The sequence below is a fragment of the Xenopus laevis genome, chromosome 2L (assembly GCF_017654675.1).
Source record: "Xenopus laevis strain J_2021 chromosome 2L, Xenopus_laevis_v10.1, whole genome shotgun sequence".
In the NCBI taxonomy this organism is placed as follows: domain Eukaryota; kingdom Metazoa; phylum Chordata; class Amphibia; order Anura; family Pipidae; genus Xenopus; species Xenopus laevis.
Genome location: NC_054373.1, coordinates 132,896,383 through 132,917,064, shown reverse-complemented (window position 1 = coordinate 132,917,064; position 20,682 = coordinate 132,896,383). Strand labels below are relative to the sequence as shown.

The following is a 20,682-nucleotide window of genomic DNA, read 5'->3' as shown; positions in this document are numbered from 1 at the left end:
AGCCTTTTGTCTGGATGACAGGTCCACTTTCAAGCATTATAAGCTTTCAGCATTCTCCATTGTTGTTTTACCAACATCTGCTAAAGAAATACCATTCGTTGCATTATTAGTCTTTATGCATATACCAGCAACAAATGACTACAAGTGCAACAAGGACTGTTATAGCCGTCACTGCTGTGCTCATGTGAGAGCCCAATCTAAAGTGCCTTTTAGCCTTACTAATATATGAGACTAAAGCTGGCCATAGATGAGATTTTTAAAAGATCAGATCCTGATCGTGAGACCACGATCTTTTCGGAACGATCGTACGAATTTTCCATCAACTAAAAAGACCAATTTGCCAGGAAAACAAAGGGGAGCTGCCTGCAAACATAGATACATTGCACTGGGACTGACAAAGATTTTTTGACCTGGCCGATCAATTTCCTTACAGATGTCGGCCAAAAAAATCTTAAGATGTACGATCGTTCGAATCCCACTAACCGCACGATAATTTCGAAGGATTGGTCGGGCTTCCCTAAAATCTGTCATTCGGCAAGAGAAATCTTTGCGTCTATGGGGAGCTTAACAGTCTTTTAAGGAACAGTGTCACCAGTAAAATCTAACTGGCACTTATACCTACATCTGCTGCCCCAAGTGTGAATAAAGACTTTGCAGCATGGGATTTGTAGCTGTACAAGTGATTAAACAGTACAACCAGTATACTGCATTTCAACTGATGTGATGTCAGCACCCAGAGCATAGTATATACAAAGACAAAGACACTTCACTGTTAGGCTAAGGCCAGACGATGCAAAAAATCCGCTCCTCTGCTCTCAATGTGCCTGCACTCAAATGCACTGCTTCAGCTCACAGGCGCAAACATGTCAATTTCAGCACCAAAATCTGCCGCATCTGTCTGCACCCATGCCGAGGCAATGTATTATGGGTGTAGGCACAGAGCAGCAGAGAAGGAGCGGATTCTCATCCTGTGATCCACGTTGTCTGGCCCTAGCCTTAGGCACTATGTTTCCCCATAAACATCAGCCATTTTGAAATAACAAGAGAGGCTCTGGATACCCTAAAAACTGTATATCCCCCACCATCTGGTTGCAATGTCTGTTAATGTATGTATAATGTTAATCTATAATACCTTATACATAGTTCATTTGGCTTGGAGAAAAAAAAGTCCATGAAGTTCAACTCCAGAATTGGCTACAGTGAACTGTATTTAAAGGCTATACGCTCAGGCTATTATGTTCTGAAACAATGAATGGACAAGTTTTTTGTTTTTTTGTCTAAAGGATTTTTACTATGGTAACAAATTGCATCATTCCCACAATACAAAATTTGCACTGATTCACATAATACTTCTATGACAACTTGCTGGATCAGATAAGACTAAAAGAAAAATCCTCAAGACAATATTAGCACTTTTCTATAGTTATACGTCATACCCATTATGCTGTAAAATGCAAATATAAAACATTTTAAAAGATTGGTGAAAACTAAAAAAAAAAAGGAGAATCTGCTAACAGACTAGTCTTCCGATTTACTCTTCTTGGGTACTGGTTCCCCATTTGTGTTTCTTACATTATCCTCATGTGATGTGACTCCAGGGATCTGCAAAAAAAAAAAAATGAAGCCAAATTGTTACTGACTATAAAGGATTCTAACCTCGTGTAGCACTTCCTGGTTGTAGCTGTTTGCAGAGGAGCACAGAAGACCTATTTTAATTCATATGATTATTATAGAGCAATTAAATGTGACTGACCTCGGGTTCAGCGAGAGCCATGCGGATCTTCTGATGCTGGATGTTGGACGCATCCAATGAGATTTTTACTTTTACTTTATCAAACATGTGAAAAGTTGTATTTTCTACTTTCAAAAAGGGCACCTTAAAGAAAAATGTACAAAATGATATTAATATTTCACATTATTTGCGTATATCAGATAAGAAGCCATATGGTACTATCCCTCGCCCATTTGAATCAATAAGCTACAGGCAGAGAACATGAAATTATCTGGACCTCACCTCATCATTGTAAACTATATTCACTTTTTTCTTGTTCTTTTCTTCAAAGAAGACGGTTCCTTCCAAGCCAAATTTGGGAATTAGAACCACAATTGCATTTTTTCGCACAAAGAGAATAAAGCCCTCTTCATTTACCATTCCTTTGTTTTTGAAGAACAACTGTCGAAAGCAAAATATGGAGATGTTAAAGGAAAACTATACCCTCAAAATAAATACTTAAGCAACAGATAGTTTATATCAAATTGAATGACATATTAAAGAATTTTACCAAACTGGAATATATATTTACATAAATATTGCCCTTTTACATCTCTTGCCTTGAACCACCATTTCGTGACTCTATCTGTGCTGCCTCAGAGATCACCTGACCAGAAATACTACAACACTAACTGTAACAGGAAGAAGTGAGGAAGCAAAAGACAGAACTCTGTCTGTTAATTGGCTCATGTGACCTTACATGTGGTTTTATGTGTGCACAGTGAATCTTACGATCTCAGGGGGTGGCCCTTATTTTTTAAAATGGCAATTTTCTATTTATGATTACCCAATGGCACATACTACTAAAAAAGTATATTATTATGATAATGGTTCATTTACATGAAAGCAGGGTTTTACACATGAGCTGTTTTACTCAGTATCTTTTAATAGAGACCTACATTGTTTGGGGGGTATAGTTTTCCTTTAAAGGGATTCTCTCATGATTTTTATGATGTCGTTTTTATTTCTAAATTACACGGTTTACATTGCAAATACTTCACTCTACAATATAAAATGTAATTCCTGAACCAACAAGTGTATTTTTTTTTAGTTGTAATATTGGTGTGTAGGCAGCCATCTCAGGTCATTTTGCCTGGTCATGTGCTTTCAGAAAGAGCCAGCACTTTAGGATGGAACTGCTTTCTCACAGACTGTTAATTCTCCTACTCAATGTAACTGAATGTGTCGCAGTGGGACCTGGATTTTTACTATTGAGTGCTGTTCTTAGATCTGCCAGGCAGCTGTTATCTTGTGTTAGGGAGCTGCTATCTGGTTACCTTCCCATTGTTCTGTTAGGCTTCTGGGGGGGAAAAGGGAGGGGGGCGATATCACTCCAACTTCCAATACAGCAGTAAAGAGTGACTGAAGTTTATCAGAGCACAAGTCACATGACTGGGGGCAGCTAGGAATCTGACAATATGTCTAGCCCCATATCAGATTTCAAAATTACATATAAAAAATCTGTTTGCTCTTTTGAGAAATAGATTTCAGTGCAGAATTCTGTTGGAGCAGCAATATTAACTGATGCAGTATAGCTTCAAACATCTAGTTGTTTTCAGATAAATCACCAGAAATAAAGACTTTTTCCAATGACTTTCTATTTTCTATGTGTGACTGTTTTGCTAATATTAAAGTGTAATTTTTCACCTTCTGAAGCAATTCTGGGGGGGGGGGGGTAGCCGACCCTGTAAACTGTTCTAAACTGATACATTTAGTTGATACATTTCTTATCTTTGTCCCTGCTGAGCAAAATCCCTAAGTTAGCAGCTGTTAGAATTGATAAAATAGTTGCTAATACTCCAGAGATGCTGCTGAGAAATGTATCAACTAAATGTTGCAAAATTAGAACCGTACTGAGCTGCCAAACTCAAACACCAGAGACAGACAGGAGACTTGTGCGAGACCTTTGGCAAGGGCTTACCCTGCAGACACAAGTCTCGTGTGCCAGTGTGGTTCTTTTCTATGCCCCACTAGCGTCCCATTTGCTAATGAGGGATCTCAGGGATAGAGCGATGAACGTCACAGTTAAGCATTTAGCAATAAGCTGCTTATAACAGAAAACCGCAATGGTGTTTATTGTAGCACTACCACACAATTCTCTTGTTTTCAATTCATATTTACCTTTTAAAAATAAATAACTTCTTTTGTGACTTTATTAAGGTTTGGTACCACCAGAGTCTACATTTTGCAGACACATCACCCACCTGAGTGTGAAAAGCAACAGATGCCCTTTGTGAATACTGAGCCATTTTATGCCGGAAGTTGATATTTTTGCAGATATCTGCTATTTTGTGTTTGTCTGTAAGATCTGGGTAGGTGCAGTCTGCTCCCACGGCTACAGCAAGAAGTCTGTGTACTATAACATCTGCATACCTAAGGACAAAAATATACAATGTATAATTTCCTACGCATAGAGGATTTAACCCTTGTATTTTAGGCATATCTGTCAGTGATCTATACCTAGTCTAGACCGTCGCAAGAACTGGAGTGCGGAGACTATTTGCTTTTATAAGATAATTTCAATGGCACTCTACCTGTCTATACATGAATGCTTTGACTTTGCTAGAAACCGGAGACCGTTTCCCTCGTAGGGGGATGACAATGAGGGCTTTTACTCAGTGTAAAAGGCCTGTCCTTCCCCATGGTGTCAGCTTAGCTGACTTGGTGTTCTGCTCCTGTCAGGTAGAAAACACGTCCTAACCTCCTGAGGACACAACTCAAACTGAAGCTAAGCTCCGCCTGCTGGGGGTATAGCCAGTGGAGGAGGAGCCAGTTTCTTTCTTATTGTTGTATCCTGCCTCCTAGTGGTACCAGCTATACCCCACTGCCCCTGTGTCCCCCAAGCTGACTAGGAGAAAAAGGGAATATAAAAATATGTAAAGACACCATATTGCTATCCAAAATATGCCTAGCGCTGGCCCCTGTATATGCACGTTTTGGCATACACACTCTGTGATATACTCTGCTGTAAATATAAAGGAGAAATCTACAGTTGCCATAAACACAATACCTTCTGATGGGAGAAGTGAAGTGCGTGTATATAGGAGATGCGAGACCGTAATGATGGAAATCGGTATCCATTCCAGAGCAGAAATAAACTGCCTGCATCATGCATCGTGTAGCCAGAATTCTTAACAGAGTGTTTAAGTAAGGAAATTCCTGTGATTCAGCTTTATCTAAAGAATCTGCTAGAGCCTTGGCACAGTCGGTTTTAATCTCCAAATTCTGCAACGCAAAATAAAATACATAAAGCAAATGTCAACCTCAATCAGGCAGTAAAAAAAGAAAGAAAAATAGTACGTATATAGTATTACTCTCCTGCATGCAGATTCTGTAATACAGTAATAGAGTTGAAGGAATGTATTAGCAACATTTCAGTTGTATACAGCAAAATGGCCCTTAAGCCATACTTCTGACATCATAATACTATTATCCTTATAATTATGTAAACCAAATAAGAAAATGACTATGGGAGTGCTTAAACACATTTTAACTCTTATTTTTGGCAGCAGTGATGTACTCTTATTTAATTAAGGATTCAAATACCCGATATCACTTCTACAAGTCTCAGTCTCCAATGTAAAAGAGTGAAGATATAGAGCATTATCTGTCTAGTATCTGAGCTAGACAACATTCCAACAGGTTTGGAAAATGTAGCTTTAAATAAATAGCTTACAGCTCAATGGACAATGTAAATTGTAGCTGGAAGTCATGGAAATGCATTTCTCGTGCATACAATGACTGCCAGGGTGCATGTTTGTTTGTGTGGGGGCAGCTCAGCAAGGTGGAAAATAGCCAGTGAAAGGGTTTGTACCCGTAGGAAAAATACCTTTGATTGGGCAGCTTTCACCAGAATATCATAGTTAGCAGGAGGAGGAGACGGGTGTTTGCGGAGCAGAGCATATTCTGAGAACTCATCGAAAATCTTCTGTGCCACAGAAATATTGGCCAACAACATAAACTCTTCAACCATGGAATTGGTTTCCCTAAGAATGGTGAATATGGTTAGGAACATGTTTAGACAAAAGGATTTACACCCAAGAAAGGTTTATTTATAAAGTGTTTGCACAGTGGCAGTCCTTCAGCACAAATAATATCATCATGGTTTATATAAACAGGTATGGGATCCATTATCCAGAAACCAGTTATCCAGAAAACTCCAAATTACTGGAAGGCCATCTCCTATAGACTTCATTTTAAAAAGTATTTCCTTTTGCTCTCTAATAACAAAGCAGCTAAGATGGAATTAATCCTTATTGGAGGCAAAACAACATTAATTAGACTTAAGGTACGGAGATCCAAATTACTGAAATCCTTATCCGACAAACTCAGCGTCCTGAGCATTCTGGATAACAGGTTCCAACCCCTTTTAGCACTGGCATAAGAGGTATCCGTGAACAGAGGCTTAACACCAATAGTAACACAGATTCAAATGATACACAGGAGCAGATTTATGAACCATTAGTATGTCCCTTGTGATAAAACACTGTCCAAGAACTAACCTTTGTCAGTCTTTAATACAGGTATGGAATCTGTCCAGAAACCCATTATCCAGAATGCTCTGAATTACAGAAAGGCCATCTCCCATAGACTCCATTTTATCCAAATAATCCATATTTTTTAAAAATTATTTCCTTTTTCTCTGTAATAATAAAACAGTACCTTGTACTTGATCCCAACTAAGATATAATTAATCCTTATTGGAAGCAGAACCAGCCTATTGGGTTTATTTAATGTTTACATGATTTTCTAGTAGATTTAAGGCATGAAGATCCAAATTATTGAAATATCCATTATCCGGAAAACCCCAGGTCTGCATAACAGTTCCCATATCTGTATATATTCATTTTTATTTAAGGTTTAAAATGAATAATATCTACAATCTATTACAGTAATACAACAGAGTACAATTATATAGGTTTCATCTATTTTGTAAGGGATTACACAGATGCTAAAGAAGCAGCAGAACTAATGGTAATACAAACTTTAATTCAACTTACTTCAGTTCCTTAGTTTGCAGGTCTATGGGATCATGGGTTTCACTGTCCATGTGGAATCGAACTTCAGGTGAAGAGAGTGTTAAAGCACTGTGGAGAATACAAGCAATTTATATTTATAAATATTTTTACTTTCTGACAGTTTTTATCTTTAAAGCGACAGGACTGACCTAGATAGTAACATCATGCATGACTAAGGATTAATGTTAAAGTCTCCACATGTTGTTCGTTAGTCATTAGTACCTTGTTAGTCATTTCTAATTTTCTTACAGCCAGTACAGCTTTATCTTAGAAGTTTCATATATATCTTAATACTCACCCGTTATTTATTCGCTGTTTCTTCAAAATCTTAGCCAATTTATTTAGAAAGCGAAGACTCTGAGTGATCTCATCATTCATAGTTGGTGAGTCAATTCTCATCTGTGCTTCTGCATACGTCAGGGAAGCCTTTAAGAGAACAGAAAACGTTCTAGTCCAACATTTATTTGTTACATTTCTTATCTTTGTATCTGCTGAGCAGAATCCCTGAGTTTCATTAAAGGCAGCTGTTAGAATTGATACAATAGTAATACAATACTAATACTCCAGGGATGCTGCTAAAAAATGTATCAACTAAATGTTGCAAAATTGTAACAGTTTAGATTCTGCTACTAAATTTCTGAGCTGCCAGACTCAAACACCAGAGACAGGGACATTAAACTTTAAAGGGATACTGTCATGGGAAAACATGTTTTTTTTCAAAACGCATCAGTTAATAGTGCTACTCCAGCAGATCTCTGCACTGAAATCCAAATCTCAAAAGAACAAACAGATTTTTTTTAATATTCAATTTTGAAATCTGACATGGGGCTAGACATTTTGTCAGTTTCCCAGCTGCCCCTGGTCATGTGACTTGTGCCTGCACTTTGGGATGGAACTACTTTCTGGCAGGCTGTTATTTCTCCTACTTAATGTAAATGAATCAGTCTCAGTGGGACTTGGCTTTTACTATTGAGTGTTGTTCTTAGATCTACCAGGGAGCTGTTATCTTGTGTTAGGGAGCTGTTATCTGGTTACCTTCCCATTGTTCTTTTGTTAGACTGCTGGGGGGAGGGGTGATATCACTCCAACTTGCAGCGCAGCAGTAAAGTGTGACTGAAGTTTATCAGAGCACAAGTCTGGGGGCAGCTGGGAAACTGACAATATGTCTAGCCCCATGTCAGATTTCAAAATTGAATAAAAAAAAAAAAACGGTTTGCTCTTTTGAAAAATGGATTTCAGTGCAGAATTCTGCTGGAGCAGCCTATTAACTTTTGTGTTTAAACTTAGATTTTGGAAAAACTGTAAAAAATTAAAAATTGAAAGTAATTGAAAGAAGTCTTTATTTCTGGGGGAACAATCTGGAAACAACTGAACTGAAAAAAAGTGTTTGTAAGGTGAACAACCCCTTTAAAGGCAATGGAAACCCCAGAATGCAAGTTCTAAAGTTCCCTCAAAGCTTTACAAAATAACAGATTCAAAAACAAATCATTGCAATAAGTGCTCACACTCACAATGACATGTCCCTAACATGATGAGACAGAAATCTAAAACATGCACTTACTTTTGAGTTGATGACACTTTTGGTGAACTTTGTTTTCAAAATGTTAGCATTTTCATCCATTTCCCAAATACAGGAAAAAGCCAATCTAAAGCACAGAAAAACAATTGTATTATTTTAGTCTTTATCTAAAAGGGAATTAAACCCACATTTTCATAATGAAAGGAAATGTAAATTAAGGGGTGTATTTATCAAAATCCGAATTTTTCTGATATTTTATTTAAAAAAAGTCAGACCAAACTAAAATTCCACGATTTAACCCTTTTTATTAAAAATGCTCGAATTAATCCAATCAGGGAAAAACTTAATACAATCGAGTGAAAACAAGAATTGTAATTTTTTTTTGGAGTTTCTTCCAAAATCTTATTTTTTTGGGCTTTTTCCAGAAAAGTTGGAATTTTATGTTTTTTTGCCTGAAAAGCCTGAAATAGTTGGCTTTTTGGGCTAATTCCAGCGCAGACCACAGAAACTTCCAAAATAAGATAGCAACCTCTCCCATTGGCATATATACAGCCTCAGCAGGTCAGCGATGGAAGATTTTCGGATTCAGACTTTTTGCATCCTCGGGGTATTATAAATCTCGAAAAAAAACACAAAAAATTCGGATTTTATGGAAAAAAAAATAACAAATTTTTATCTTCGAGTTTTTAGCATTCGGCCTTTAATAAATAACCCCCAAATCTTCCATTAAACATTTTCAAGTTAAAGTTATTTTTAACATAATTGCCAGTGAAAGCAGAATGTCTGTCCTTTTCTATTTTATGCACGGATTCTTACTATGAGTACTATTGAAACAAAGTAACAGTCGTTAGCTCTCCTCCATCCAAGATTCTCTTTCTTTACAGGTCTGTTAAAGGGGAACTAAACACCAAAAATGAATTGGTATAAACTTATTCAGAGTGTTCATTTTCTATTTTAAGTGGTATCTAGGACATAAACATATATGTAAACATGCATAGAGCTCAGCAGGGTTTAGCTTAACAACTTTTTAAAGGCAAAGAAGAGTCAGCAACCTTAACTGTCAAATACCAGCTGATAAATGGAACAGGAAAAAAAAATATTACAAAGCATCCATCGAATACAAAGAAGAATGTAAAAATAAAAGCACATTTTCCATTTGCAAAATGGATCAGTCCATCGACCTTAACATTGCCAAATTAAGAATATGATTGTAAAAACTGTACTTTAGGCAGGGACTCCCTATTCTACCAATTAGTTTATACATTGACTGGGGATTGAACCGTTGAGAAGCTAAGCTTAAGGGTCGTCAGAAATTATCACACGAAAAAAGGCTGTTGGCCTGTAATATAAGATGATGCTACAGGGCTGATTATTAAATTCTGATGTTAGTTGCACTGGTTTCTGTGCTGCAATGTAGTAATTATCTGTATTAATTACTAATCAGTCTATATTGTGACATTTCTATTCTATGTGTACTGTATATTTTGTGTCAGGCTCCCTAAGCTCAGTAAATGACAGCAGCACAGAGCATGTGCAGTGAATCAGCAGAAAAAAAGATGGGGAGCTACTGGGGCATCTTCAGACACACAGATCTTTACTGCTAAAGGACTGTGATTGTCTTGGGCTGGTACAGAAGCCCAAAACATAATGTACAACATGTCTAGCCTACTTCTTTGGTCACTCTTTACTTCTCCTTTAATATGGGCGCTACTAATCTGCATTGCCAGACTGAAGTCTGACATTGAAGTCACTTTAGAACGTAACTTTTTAGACACTAACTGGGGTCATTTGTTACCCTTAATGAAGCCCTTGACAAATCTCCAAATCTATGCACAAGTATAAGTCAATATACTGAAAGAGTGAACTTGCCTTAATATTGTCTGTGAAATACATGTTATTACTCTAATGAAAATCCAACTACATACCTGAATACTAATAAATTGATTACATGGAGCTCATTTAAAGACACTGGGCAAATTTGCATCTGGGGAGTTACCTATGGAAACCAATCGAAATTTTGTTTTTATTGTGCTAACCAATGATTATTTGCTATAAGTTACCTCCCAGGTGCAAATGTGCCCAGTGTTTATAAATGTGCCCCTTGAGGTAAAACAGAATTAATAACTTACCTGTCAACGTTAGACCTTAAAGAGCATAAATTTGAGCTCAGCAATTCAGGAACCATGTCAATTCTCTAGAGAGAACAAAAGATGCTATAAATAAATTAATATACAGCATGACGTAGGAATACTCTCCTGCTTTTATTCACTGTCAAATATTATGGACTGCATGAAATCAGAGGGTAAATCAGTTTTCAACAGGATGATCTAAAAAGTGGTGTGTTTTCCACTTATTTAAGTGGCATTTCTCAGCTTGTAGAAGATTGTGGAGACAAAAACAGCAGAGGTAGCCTTTAGTGCTGCTGCATCATTATTCATATCCTAACAAAGATGGCAGCAGGTTATGCTGTGTATTATGTGCTCTTTGGCCAGTAGTTACTGAACTAAAAGTTATTTATATACCACGTGTTTTTTCTTGCAAGACACACTTTGACTGTTTTTTGTACAGAATGCCTTATCTTTAAAAAATGATTTCTGGGAAATCCATTCTGGTTACTAGTTACATCACAGTGTCTATGGATGAAAATATAGAGGAGTCCAACAATTAAAGGGTCAACATATTCCACAGTGCTGTAAAAACCACATACATCTACTACAAATCCCTGGTTGTAAGGCAGTGGTTCTCAAATTGTGTTTGTCTTTCTAGGGGATCCAACTGTGGCTAGAGGGTCCAGAATGATAGGTAGAATGTCTACTTATTCTTCTAAAACCTCCTCAAAGTCCAGCTCAAATATCAAATAGTGTGACGTTGCGGGTGAACAATTACTTCTCATAGATATTCTTGAACTAAGGCTAATTAGATCTGTATCCCTATGATGAGATAATGGGTTCTATTTAAGGGATATCTCTACAGTCTCCTTTAATACAATAACATTTATTTTTACAAGGACAAGAACAAGGAAAGTGCTTAAAGCACTGTCATTCTTACTTTATCACAAAGATATACAGTTGTTCCTCTGTTAGCAGCTTCTTGGTCCAGAGCATTTCCAGGCCTAATAAAATGACTGACATCTGCAATATGGACTCCAACCTTTAAGATACAAACACAGACACTGTTAAACTGCGATTCATTCTGAAGAGCAGTAGTAGCAATTTATGCAGAAAATTGTTCCTCACCTCTAGAGTGCCGTTTTCTAACTCTCGACAATGTAATGCATCATCAATATCAGTGCAGCCTGGGGGGTCTACACTGCACACATAAAGATGCCTCAGATCAATTCTGTTCTTCATATCCTGCAAATGTAAATCACATACTAGATTTTTATTACTTATCTTTCTATTCAGGCACTCTCCTATTCATATTCCAGTCTCTTATTCAAATCAATGCTTGGTTGCTAGAATAATGTGGACCCTAGTTACCAGATTGCTGAAATTGCAAACTGGAGAGATGTTGAATAAAAATCTAAAGAATTCAAAAACCACAAATAATACAAAATGAAAACCAATTGCAAATTATCTCAGAATATCACTCTCTACATCATATTGAAAGTTAACTCAAAGGCGAACAACCCCTTTAACAAATATAAACAAATATAAATACTTTATATGTGCAAATAACCTGCCATTAAGTATTTATGAAAAAAAAAGAAAAAGTGAAATAAACTATAACAGTTCTGATTGCATTTTCCATTTTAGAGCCGGTAGAAGGCTGCATAAATGCTACTTATGCTAGCTTACTTACTACGGTAAAAAAAAAAAAGAACAGGTATGAAGATGAAATTAGTATCTGTAAGGTATCTAAATGCAACATCAACACTTCAGATTCACCCAATTACTCACCTCTGGAGTGATGTTCCAGGGCATCTTGGGAAGAAAACTGAGAACAGTCTGGGAAAATGGTTGGTGCGGGACATCATGTTCCAGGAGTAACACTTCAGTTTCTGTCGCTTTATCACCAGCAGTTCCCAAGCTCTTTACAAAATGCCCCTATAATACATTTTCTTAAATTTTAGCAGAGCTTTACAGATATCCTGAACTGAACTTTTGATGGAGTACCATATGTTTTTATGTAATAAGGACATTTATGTGTATAGTGCCCTTGAGCTGAGCAGACTGTGAACCTGAATGCATAATGAGATCCATCCTGGGGGGGGGGGTCAGACTGACCCAGTGGACCCGTCATTCAACCCTGTTTTAGGGTATTAAGACATCAAGCAAACAAAACTGACTAATTCATAATGTAATTAGTAGTTAGCAAGACTATTTAATGTATGTACACATATTGCACAAGTGATTATATCATTTACAGTAAAACAGACTATACACAGGCAGATCTTGAGATGTTTAAAACAAGAAGAATGATGTCCCTTACATTAGGATATCTGGAATTCTTAGGCCAGCCATCAACAGCAACAATGATCCTTTGTCCTTCTAAAGTAGACGACTGTCTTGTCTCTATACGGATTCGTGGTATTCTCCTTTCTGCAGGTGTGAATAAATGCCTAGTAGACTGGAATAAAACATTTAAAATGAATATCTTTAATTTGTTACTAGAAGCATTTCAGTTATTTTATATATATATGCTAGAGAAGCATATTTACTGGTGATCTGCAGTTATAAAGCTTGGTGCTGAAAAGATTATTTATATGTCATGGGAATTCCATTGCCACATTCTGACAAAAAGGGTGTTAAGATATCTGCCTGGTCTGCAGGGGCTGAGCCAACAGCTTTTATAGGCCTGGGCATGGCCAGATTAAGGTGCAACACTTACACACATATATTTTTAAAGACTTCATACCAGCAATGAAATAAAAATGGGAGAAAGAGAAAGGAAAAAAAACCTCTAACCAATGACCTAATTCAGCATGCTTAGCATGTCACTGATCATTCTAGAAATACAGGGACTTCATGTTGATAACTTGCACCGATAGCTGCCCAATTATACAATCAGGAGTGGTATACTGCATGTGATCAACATTACACAAAAACATGCCGTCAGTATCAAATTAAACTTTGTTTTTTGTTTTTTAAATTCATGCTTACACGCTACAGTTTTCATTATAACCACTGACCTCCTTAATCTGTGATTTAGACAACATGCCGCAGTATGGTCTCCAGTTCCTCTTTATGATTCCCACTACTTTTCCAGAAGGTTTCTTTGCACTATTTACAGCACTCGTCAGCTGCATTAAAAAAAAAAAAAAAAAAAAAAATCACAAAATATACTTCATATAAAGAAATGGTTTTCTTGCAAGTCACAAATGTTTAACATGACACACCAAAGATGTTTTATACAATTTAACAACACAAAACATCAGATAAAAATGTATGCACAAAATATGATTCCCTAAACCACCAACTGAATTCATTCAACCAATTTACTTATAAATTCTGCACACTTTGCCAACAGCTTTTCAATTTGTTTAGATAGTGACAAAGGTTGAATAGAAATGTCTGTGCTGACTTGTATGGTAATGTATGAATACGATTGTAGAATAACATTTGTGATGAATAGAGGAATATGATTTTAGAAAAATAAAGAAGAAACTGTAAGGATCATACCATTTTTTCTTTTTCTTCTACAGACTCAATATCATCATTTTCACCTTCATCCTGCAGTACAACAGATGACAAAGACGACCAGTCTTCTTTGTCCAGCAACTCCACGGCTACAATATCTTCATGCATGGCTCTGTTTATATTCCTCAGTCCTTGTAGGATAATCTTGGGTAAGACAAAAATACAATTGTTATGCATGTTTAATGTGTTTGAGGAGCATGCTCCCTGTAAGATTGTTTCCCTCCATATGCAAAAAGATGATTCTCTTATTTTAATATCTGCATACAAGCTTTACTTTTCAACAGATTTACCCCAGTGCAGTAACCCAGCAACCAAATATTTGCTTTTAATATCCAAGTTGCAGAAGGCTGATCAAAGCTAATAAAAATTATTATATAATATAACAAAAAATGGCAAAATAGGGTCTTTCATACAAAAGCAATGGTTCCAAACCAAAACAAAAGTACAACATATCTTATGTCATTTATCTTTTATCATTTTATGAATCTAAAGCACAGTAAAACAGAGATTTTACCTTGCCTTGTCGGTTTTCAGCATTATGCGTACCCAGATAAATTATAGTATTTTCTCAGTATCCCTCTCAGAAATAGCAAATGCAATTCTCTAAAGGCCCTTTCATTTGAATGTCTTCTTAGTACCTACCTCTTTGTTCTCTGCTGAATCCCCATGAACCCATACCGTGGCCTCCAGGTAGTTGTCTCTACTTGCACGGAAAGTTCCTTGTAGGTATGCACCAGACTTTATGCCTTGTTGCAACTTTGACAAAGGAAGATGTTCCGTAAAAATAATCCGTCCACTTTCTACTTCATTCTATAAATACAAGAGATCATATTCAGCCCTGTTTAGCTCAAGAACTAACCTCATGCTTGAAAAGGGGCTAGACTGCCCATTCAAGAAATTTTTTAAATTACAATTCATATATTTTATTGCAGGATTTAAAATCTTTTCTGGTGCCTGCAAATATATTTAATGATTTGTCTACACGTTGCTAGTTCCACTGAATGTAATTACATTATCCATAATACGTCTATGACATGAACATAAAAACATACACCCATTTACCATCTTTGTGTAGTGAATGAAAATGTAATTATTTCCAATATACAGGAATTTTAAAAACTTCAGTGATTTTAAAGCTTAAAGATTGCAAGTGTTTTAAAGATATTTGTGAATGTAACCGCGTACTTCTGGTCTGACTCCTGAAACAATGTTGCAAACCAGCTGATTAAAGCTAACAAACATTGGAGACCCAATTCCCATTACACTGTTTCAATAATCAGAACCAGAGAGTGATACAAAAAAAAACTGCTTTCAATTGCAATTACAAATACCTCTAAAACCACTTAGAATTTACTTTTATTATGCAATTACATAAATTATAAATACACTTTAAAGGTTTCAGTACAACTAAGACTAAGATATGATGTAGAATCCTTACAGGGGTATACCATATAAAGGGGTAATTTGCTTGGCATTGAATCAGTTACAATGCACATATTTTTGGTTGATGTAAATTCTACCTGTTCATCAGTTACGCAGGCAAGTCGGTCAACGAGTTCTGGGTTGGCAGTCAAGCTTTTAATGTATTCTTCACCTGAAATTAACAGAAGATATGGAAATAAAATGGACAATTGAAAATGGATAAAACAACAACAATGTTAATGTGCCAACAGCTGCAAATAGATTTTAAGCCCAATAGAGAACAGATTTCAGCTTACATGTATATGCCACAATTCCTTCTTCCACTGCTTTCTCTTTGTTTCGTCTGTCATTTGTTATTAAAATCACCTGGGTATTGGCCATACTTGGAGATTTTTTTAAGTGCTTATTGTACCATTTAGTTGCGGTTCGAATGGCTCGATCATTGCGGTCATTTGCATTTTCTCCTTGCTCCTGTTCTATGTAAGTTTCTCTGTCAATCAAAGACAAATAACAGGTCACTGACAAAGGCAGCTTTAGACCTAAATAACAAGTAAATCGTTTATATATAATGCAAAATGAATAGGAACTTAGTGGGATATGATTAGGTAATTTTTTCCTGCTTGTTACTTGCTGCTTTCCCTTGCTTTGTGACTTGAATACAATGGAAATTAATAAACCGTCTCATTAACAAATGTTATCAGTACAAGGCTCTGCCACAAACAAAAACCTTGTAAAACACCAAACAAAAAAGTGTTAAAGACCTTTAAATATAAGTGACACTAGGGACAGATCAGCAGTCCCATTGCGAACTTAAATAATTACCTTTTTTGTGCATCAGTCACAAAGGTTCATAAACACATACTGCTGTGTGCGATTTCTCCTTACTGATCCATGTCTGGTGAATGGGATGCCTGAATCTTACCTGCAACTAGTGACTCTAAACTGGCTACGGCAAAAGTCCCCAAGTTATTAATTGACATGAAGTGATGTTTTACCTATGATGCTCATTGGTGAAGGTATAGAAACACTTGTCAGGATTGTGCAAAAGATCTTTAACTCTTTTGTGAACTGGAGCACTGCGACTCCTTACTTCCTGTAGAACAGTTTGCAGTATAATCAGATTTTTAATGATAGGGTCCTCGAGGATATCAATCTAAAAATAAAAACAACAAATGTTAAAACACTGCAAAAAAATTCAAACAAACCGGTTTTCCTTTTTTTGCCACTTGATTTGTTCTTTTTATTACTACACTTCATTTAAATTAGTTATATTACTGTATGACTGGTCAGTGGTGAACCATGATTAACTATAACCTAGCAGAGTAACAAAACAGTCTGTAAGTATGAATGGGACTATCAAATAATATTTATCTGCAATTAATTAATTTTAATTTCAGCATATTGTTTCTTTTCAGTGCGATTCTGCCAGAGTGGGTCTTCTTTGTGACAGCTTTTCATAGTCTTCAGAGGTTGTATCTGGATGGTAGGGCTTAATTACTCAAGTAACCAGGTGGCAGTTGGAAAGTGATAATGACAGATTACTATGGGAGGTTCTGAAGTGAAAGATAAGCAAAACATGAAATAAACAGCAGCAATAACTAACTTTTGGTTTTCAGGTGCAAAAGTAGAGGGCTAATTAATATAGGAAAAAAAAGAATGATGTCACTTGAAAAGTTCCTTAAAGGGAACTAAATATCTGAAAATTAAAAGAATTTTAATAGCTATGAAGTTTCTTTTAAAACAAAGACAGCTAAACTTGTGCTTTAAGTCTTACAAGAAGTCAGTACACAATTGCACAGCTACTTATACCTGATGGAGCAGTACATTGGTGTCTGGCAACAAGTAGTGTGGTGGTGTGCAAAGTGAGCTCTCTAATATGGGCTCACGTTCCAAGACTGGTTTCTCCTGCTGGCACTGGTCACATCCTTTGCAACCACAGGTGATATCATCTCGCAGATAATGTTCTCTGACGATCTTTAAAATGCCTCCAGAACGGGTTTTCTTCATAAACGTTTTTGACTTCAACATATTGTTTCTTTCAGGCACAACAAGCAAAGGCTTTGAAGAAAGGTTTAATAAAAGTTACATTTATCATCAATACACAATCATTATTGATAAGAGCCCAAAAACATTATACAGCAGATGCAGAACATGAAGGAAAACAATGGGGTAGGTTCTATAAAAGACACAAACAAAATAATAACTGTACGGGCAATTAAAATTATACTGTTCAGCTAAAATCAGTTTACACATTTCAAGGATTAAAAGGGTAGTTCACCTTTAGGGTCTGGCCACACGGGTAGATTTGGGGAGATTAGTCGCCAGGCGACAAATCTCTTCTTCGCGGCAACTAATCTCCCCGATCTGCCTTCCGCCGGCTAAAATAAAAATCGCCTGGGGGCAGACACTCTGAACGCTTTGTTTTCCGAAGTCGCCCAAAGTTTCCTCGTGAGGCAATTACGGGTGACTTCGGAAAACGAAGCGCTCAGAGTGCCTGCCCCCAGGCGATTTTCATTTTAGCTGGCGGAAGGCAAGGGAAGGCAGATCGGGAGATTAGTCGCCACGAAGAAGAGGAGAATTGTCGCCTGGCGACTAAACTCCCCGAATCTACCAGTGTGGCCAGACCCTTAAATGAACTATGCATATGTTATAGAATGCCCAATTCGAAGCAACTTTTCAAGTGGTCTTTTGTTTTATAGTTTATTAATGATATGCCTTCTTTTTCTGATGCTTTACACCTTTCAAATGGGGGGTCACTGACTTTATCTAAAACAAATGTTCCACAAGGCAACAAAATTATTGTCATTGCTACTTTTTATTACTCTTCTATTCGGCCCCTCTATTCATATTCCAGTCTCTTATTCAAATCAATGTATGGTTGTTAGGATAATTTGGGCCCTAGCAACTAGATAGATGGCACTGCAAACTGAAGAGCTGCTGAATAAGAAGCTAAATAACTCAAAAGCCCCATATTATATAACAATTGCAACTTGTCTCAGAATATCACTCCCTAAATGATACTCCTTTAAGGAGGTTCTATAAAAAAGACCCCTTGGTGATATTCTCCAGTCTTTGGCAGCAGCCCAAATGGAATGAATTGACAGTAACAGCATGTAGATATAACATACACTATCCAGATGGTTTGGGACCTGAAGTTTGCAAGGAAAGGGTCATTCCATAGTGGGTAGAATAGTGGGTAGAATCATGTTTCTAAATATACGTAACCCTTTGCCCACACTCAGAAAGCTGATATTAGATATTGTGACAAACAGATGACACAAACATCATGTAGCAGCCTGTATTCATCACACGAGCTCTCATTGGGTCACAATACAACACGTACAAGCTCCTGAGCTTATTAAGCAGCAGTGCAACCAATCTACAACAAGGTTAATTAGATTTAATTTGAGACTTACTAAAATGCTGATTTGCGGTAGGTGCTCTCCAACCTCAGAGAACCAGATCACTCCAAAATAATTCTTCCTTCCACGCTTCTATCACAGTGCGCCCGCTGCGCTTGCGTAGAACCCACGTGCACAAAACAGGCACAGATTGGTTGATCGGACTTCCCTGAAAGGTCAACACAAGAACGAGGCTTGAAACACAAATAATGGAGCGTTCTGCCGGCCTAGGTTTCTCGACATCCAACCCCTTACTTAGTGATTTATGGCTCCTGAAACTTTTCCTCATGTTCATATCCAGCTGATCAGTGAAGCAGGAAGAGAAAGCCCGCGACAGCAGCAGCAGTGAGAGGGAGGGAAATGTGACTCTCCAGGCAAAAGTGAGCCCTAGTGGAGAAGACAGGCAAAGGAAAGGTGACCCTCCATGCAAAAATGGCAAGCTGTGAGCAGGGGAGGAAGAAAGCTGTGCCTTGCAGTGGAGCAGGAGGGGGCTTCTATGCAGCTGTACTGTGAAAGAGCAGTAGACTGAGAAGCAGCAGAAGTGGTGAGCATTGCAGGAGCAGAAGGGGAGCTGTACATGTGTTTTAAATAAATAATCATGTCTTCTGACCTTATTTCCTTTGTATACTTCCCATTTAAAGGGCATATAAAGGCAAAAAAATTAAATCCCATTTTTACTTTCTTTAAAGGGATCCTGTCATCGGAAAACATGTTTTTTTTTTCAAAACACATCAGTTAATAGTGCTACTCCAGCAGAATTCTGCACTGAAATCCATTTCTCAAAAGAGCAAACAGATTTTTTTATATTCAATTTTGAAATCTGACATGGGGCTAGACATTTTGTCAATTTCCCAGCTGCCCCCAGTCATGTGACTTGTGCCTGCACTTAAGGAGAGAAATGCTTTCTGGCAGGCTGCTGTTTTTCCTTCTCAATATAACTGAATGTGTCTCAGTGAGACATGGGATTTTACTATTGAGTGTTGTTCTTAGATCTACCAGGCAGCTGTTATCTTGTGTAAGGGAGCTGTTATCTGGTTACCTTCCCATTGTTCTTTTGTTTGGCTGCTGGGGGGAGAAAAGGGAGGGGGGTGATATCACTCCAACTTGCAGTACAGCAGTAAAGAGTGATTGAAGTTTATCAGAGCACAAGTCACATGACTTGGGGCAGCTGGGAAATTGACAATATGTCTAGCCCCATGTCAGATTTCAAAATTGAATATAAAAAAATCTGTTTGCTCTTTTGAGAAATGGATTTCAGCGCAGAATTCTACTGGAGTAGCACTATTAACTTATTCATTTTGATTTTTTTTCCCATGACAGTATCCCTTTAATGAAAAACAAACCTATCTCCAATATACTTTAATTAAAATATGTGTACCGTTGTTATAAGAAACCTGACTGTATGCAGTGAAATTCTCCCTTCATTTACCGCTGAGGATAGGAATTGTCAGATGGTCCCTAACTGCTGAGCAGGGAAACAATCATACTTATAACAGCAGGGGGAGCCCCCGCCTTACTTCGCAGCCATGCAGAACTCAAGCAGCTTTGTTTATGACGATCCCTAAGCAGCCCAGACCACACTGAGCATGTGCACAGTCATAGTCTCGCAAAGATGTTTAACAAAGTTCAATATACAGTATATAAAATAGATCCCCTTTTTGAGTATCAATCACTTAACAATGGCACAATATAAGGACAAATAAACTCCTATGTGTCCAAGGGGTGTTGGGAGATTGCTTGTGTGAGTTTTCATGGTTTTCTTTCAATTTCAAGAGATCAAGAGAGATCAAGAGATCAAGAGTGAGTTTATTGTCATTTCATCCATATACGTTTGTACAGTACTCAGTGAAACAAAACAACGTTCCTCTAGGACCATGGTACTACACACAACATAGATGTACTGGACAACAGA

At 37.2% G+C, this 20,682-nt stretch overlaps 1 protein-coding gene across 1 annotated transcript; it reads right to left on the bottom strand.

Annotated features, from left to right (window-relative positions):
• Positions 1 to 1,268: 1,268 nt before the first annotated feature.
• Positions 1,269 to 18,815, bottom strand: dis3.L (DIS3 homolog, exosome endoribonuclease and 3'-5' exoribonuclease). Its single transcript, NM_001094711.1, is given in 22 exon segments — positions 1,269 to 1,602; positions 1,754 to 1,876; positions 2,015 to 2,173; positions 3,976 to 4,144; positions 4,782 to 4,996; positions 5,601 to 5,757; positions 6,772 to 6,858; positions 7,088 to 7,215; positions 8,351 to 8,435; positions 10,438 to 10,502; positions 11,357 to 11,458; positions 11,545 to 11,661; positions 12,208 to 12,354; positions 12,740 to 12,877; positions 13,440 to 13,550; positions 13,930 to 14,091; positions 14,590 to 14,757; positions 15,468 to 15,541; positions 15,666 to 15,859; positions 16,365 to 16,522; positions 17,179 to 17,427; positions 18,786 to 18,815. Coding segments are annotated over 21 exon segments (2,862 nt in total). The 5' UTR covers positions 17,398 to 17,427; positions 18,786 to 18,815; the 3' UTR covers positions 1,269 to 1,518.
• Between the last annotated feature and the right edge of the window lie 1,867 nt (positions 18,816 to 20,682).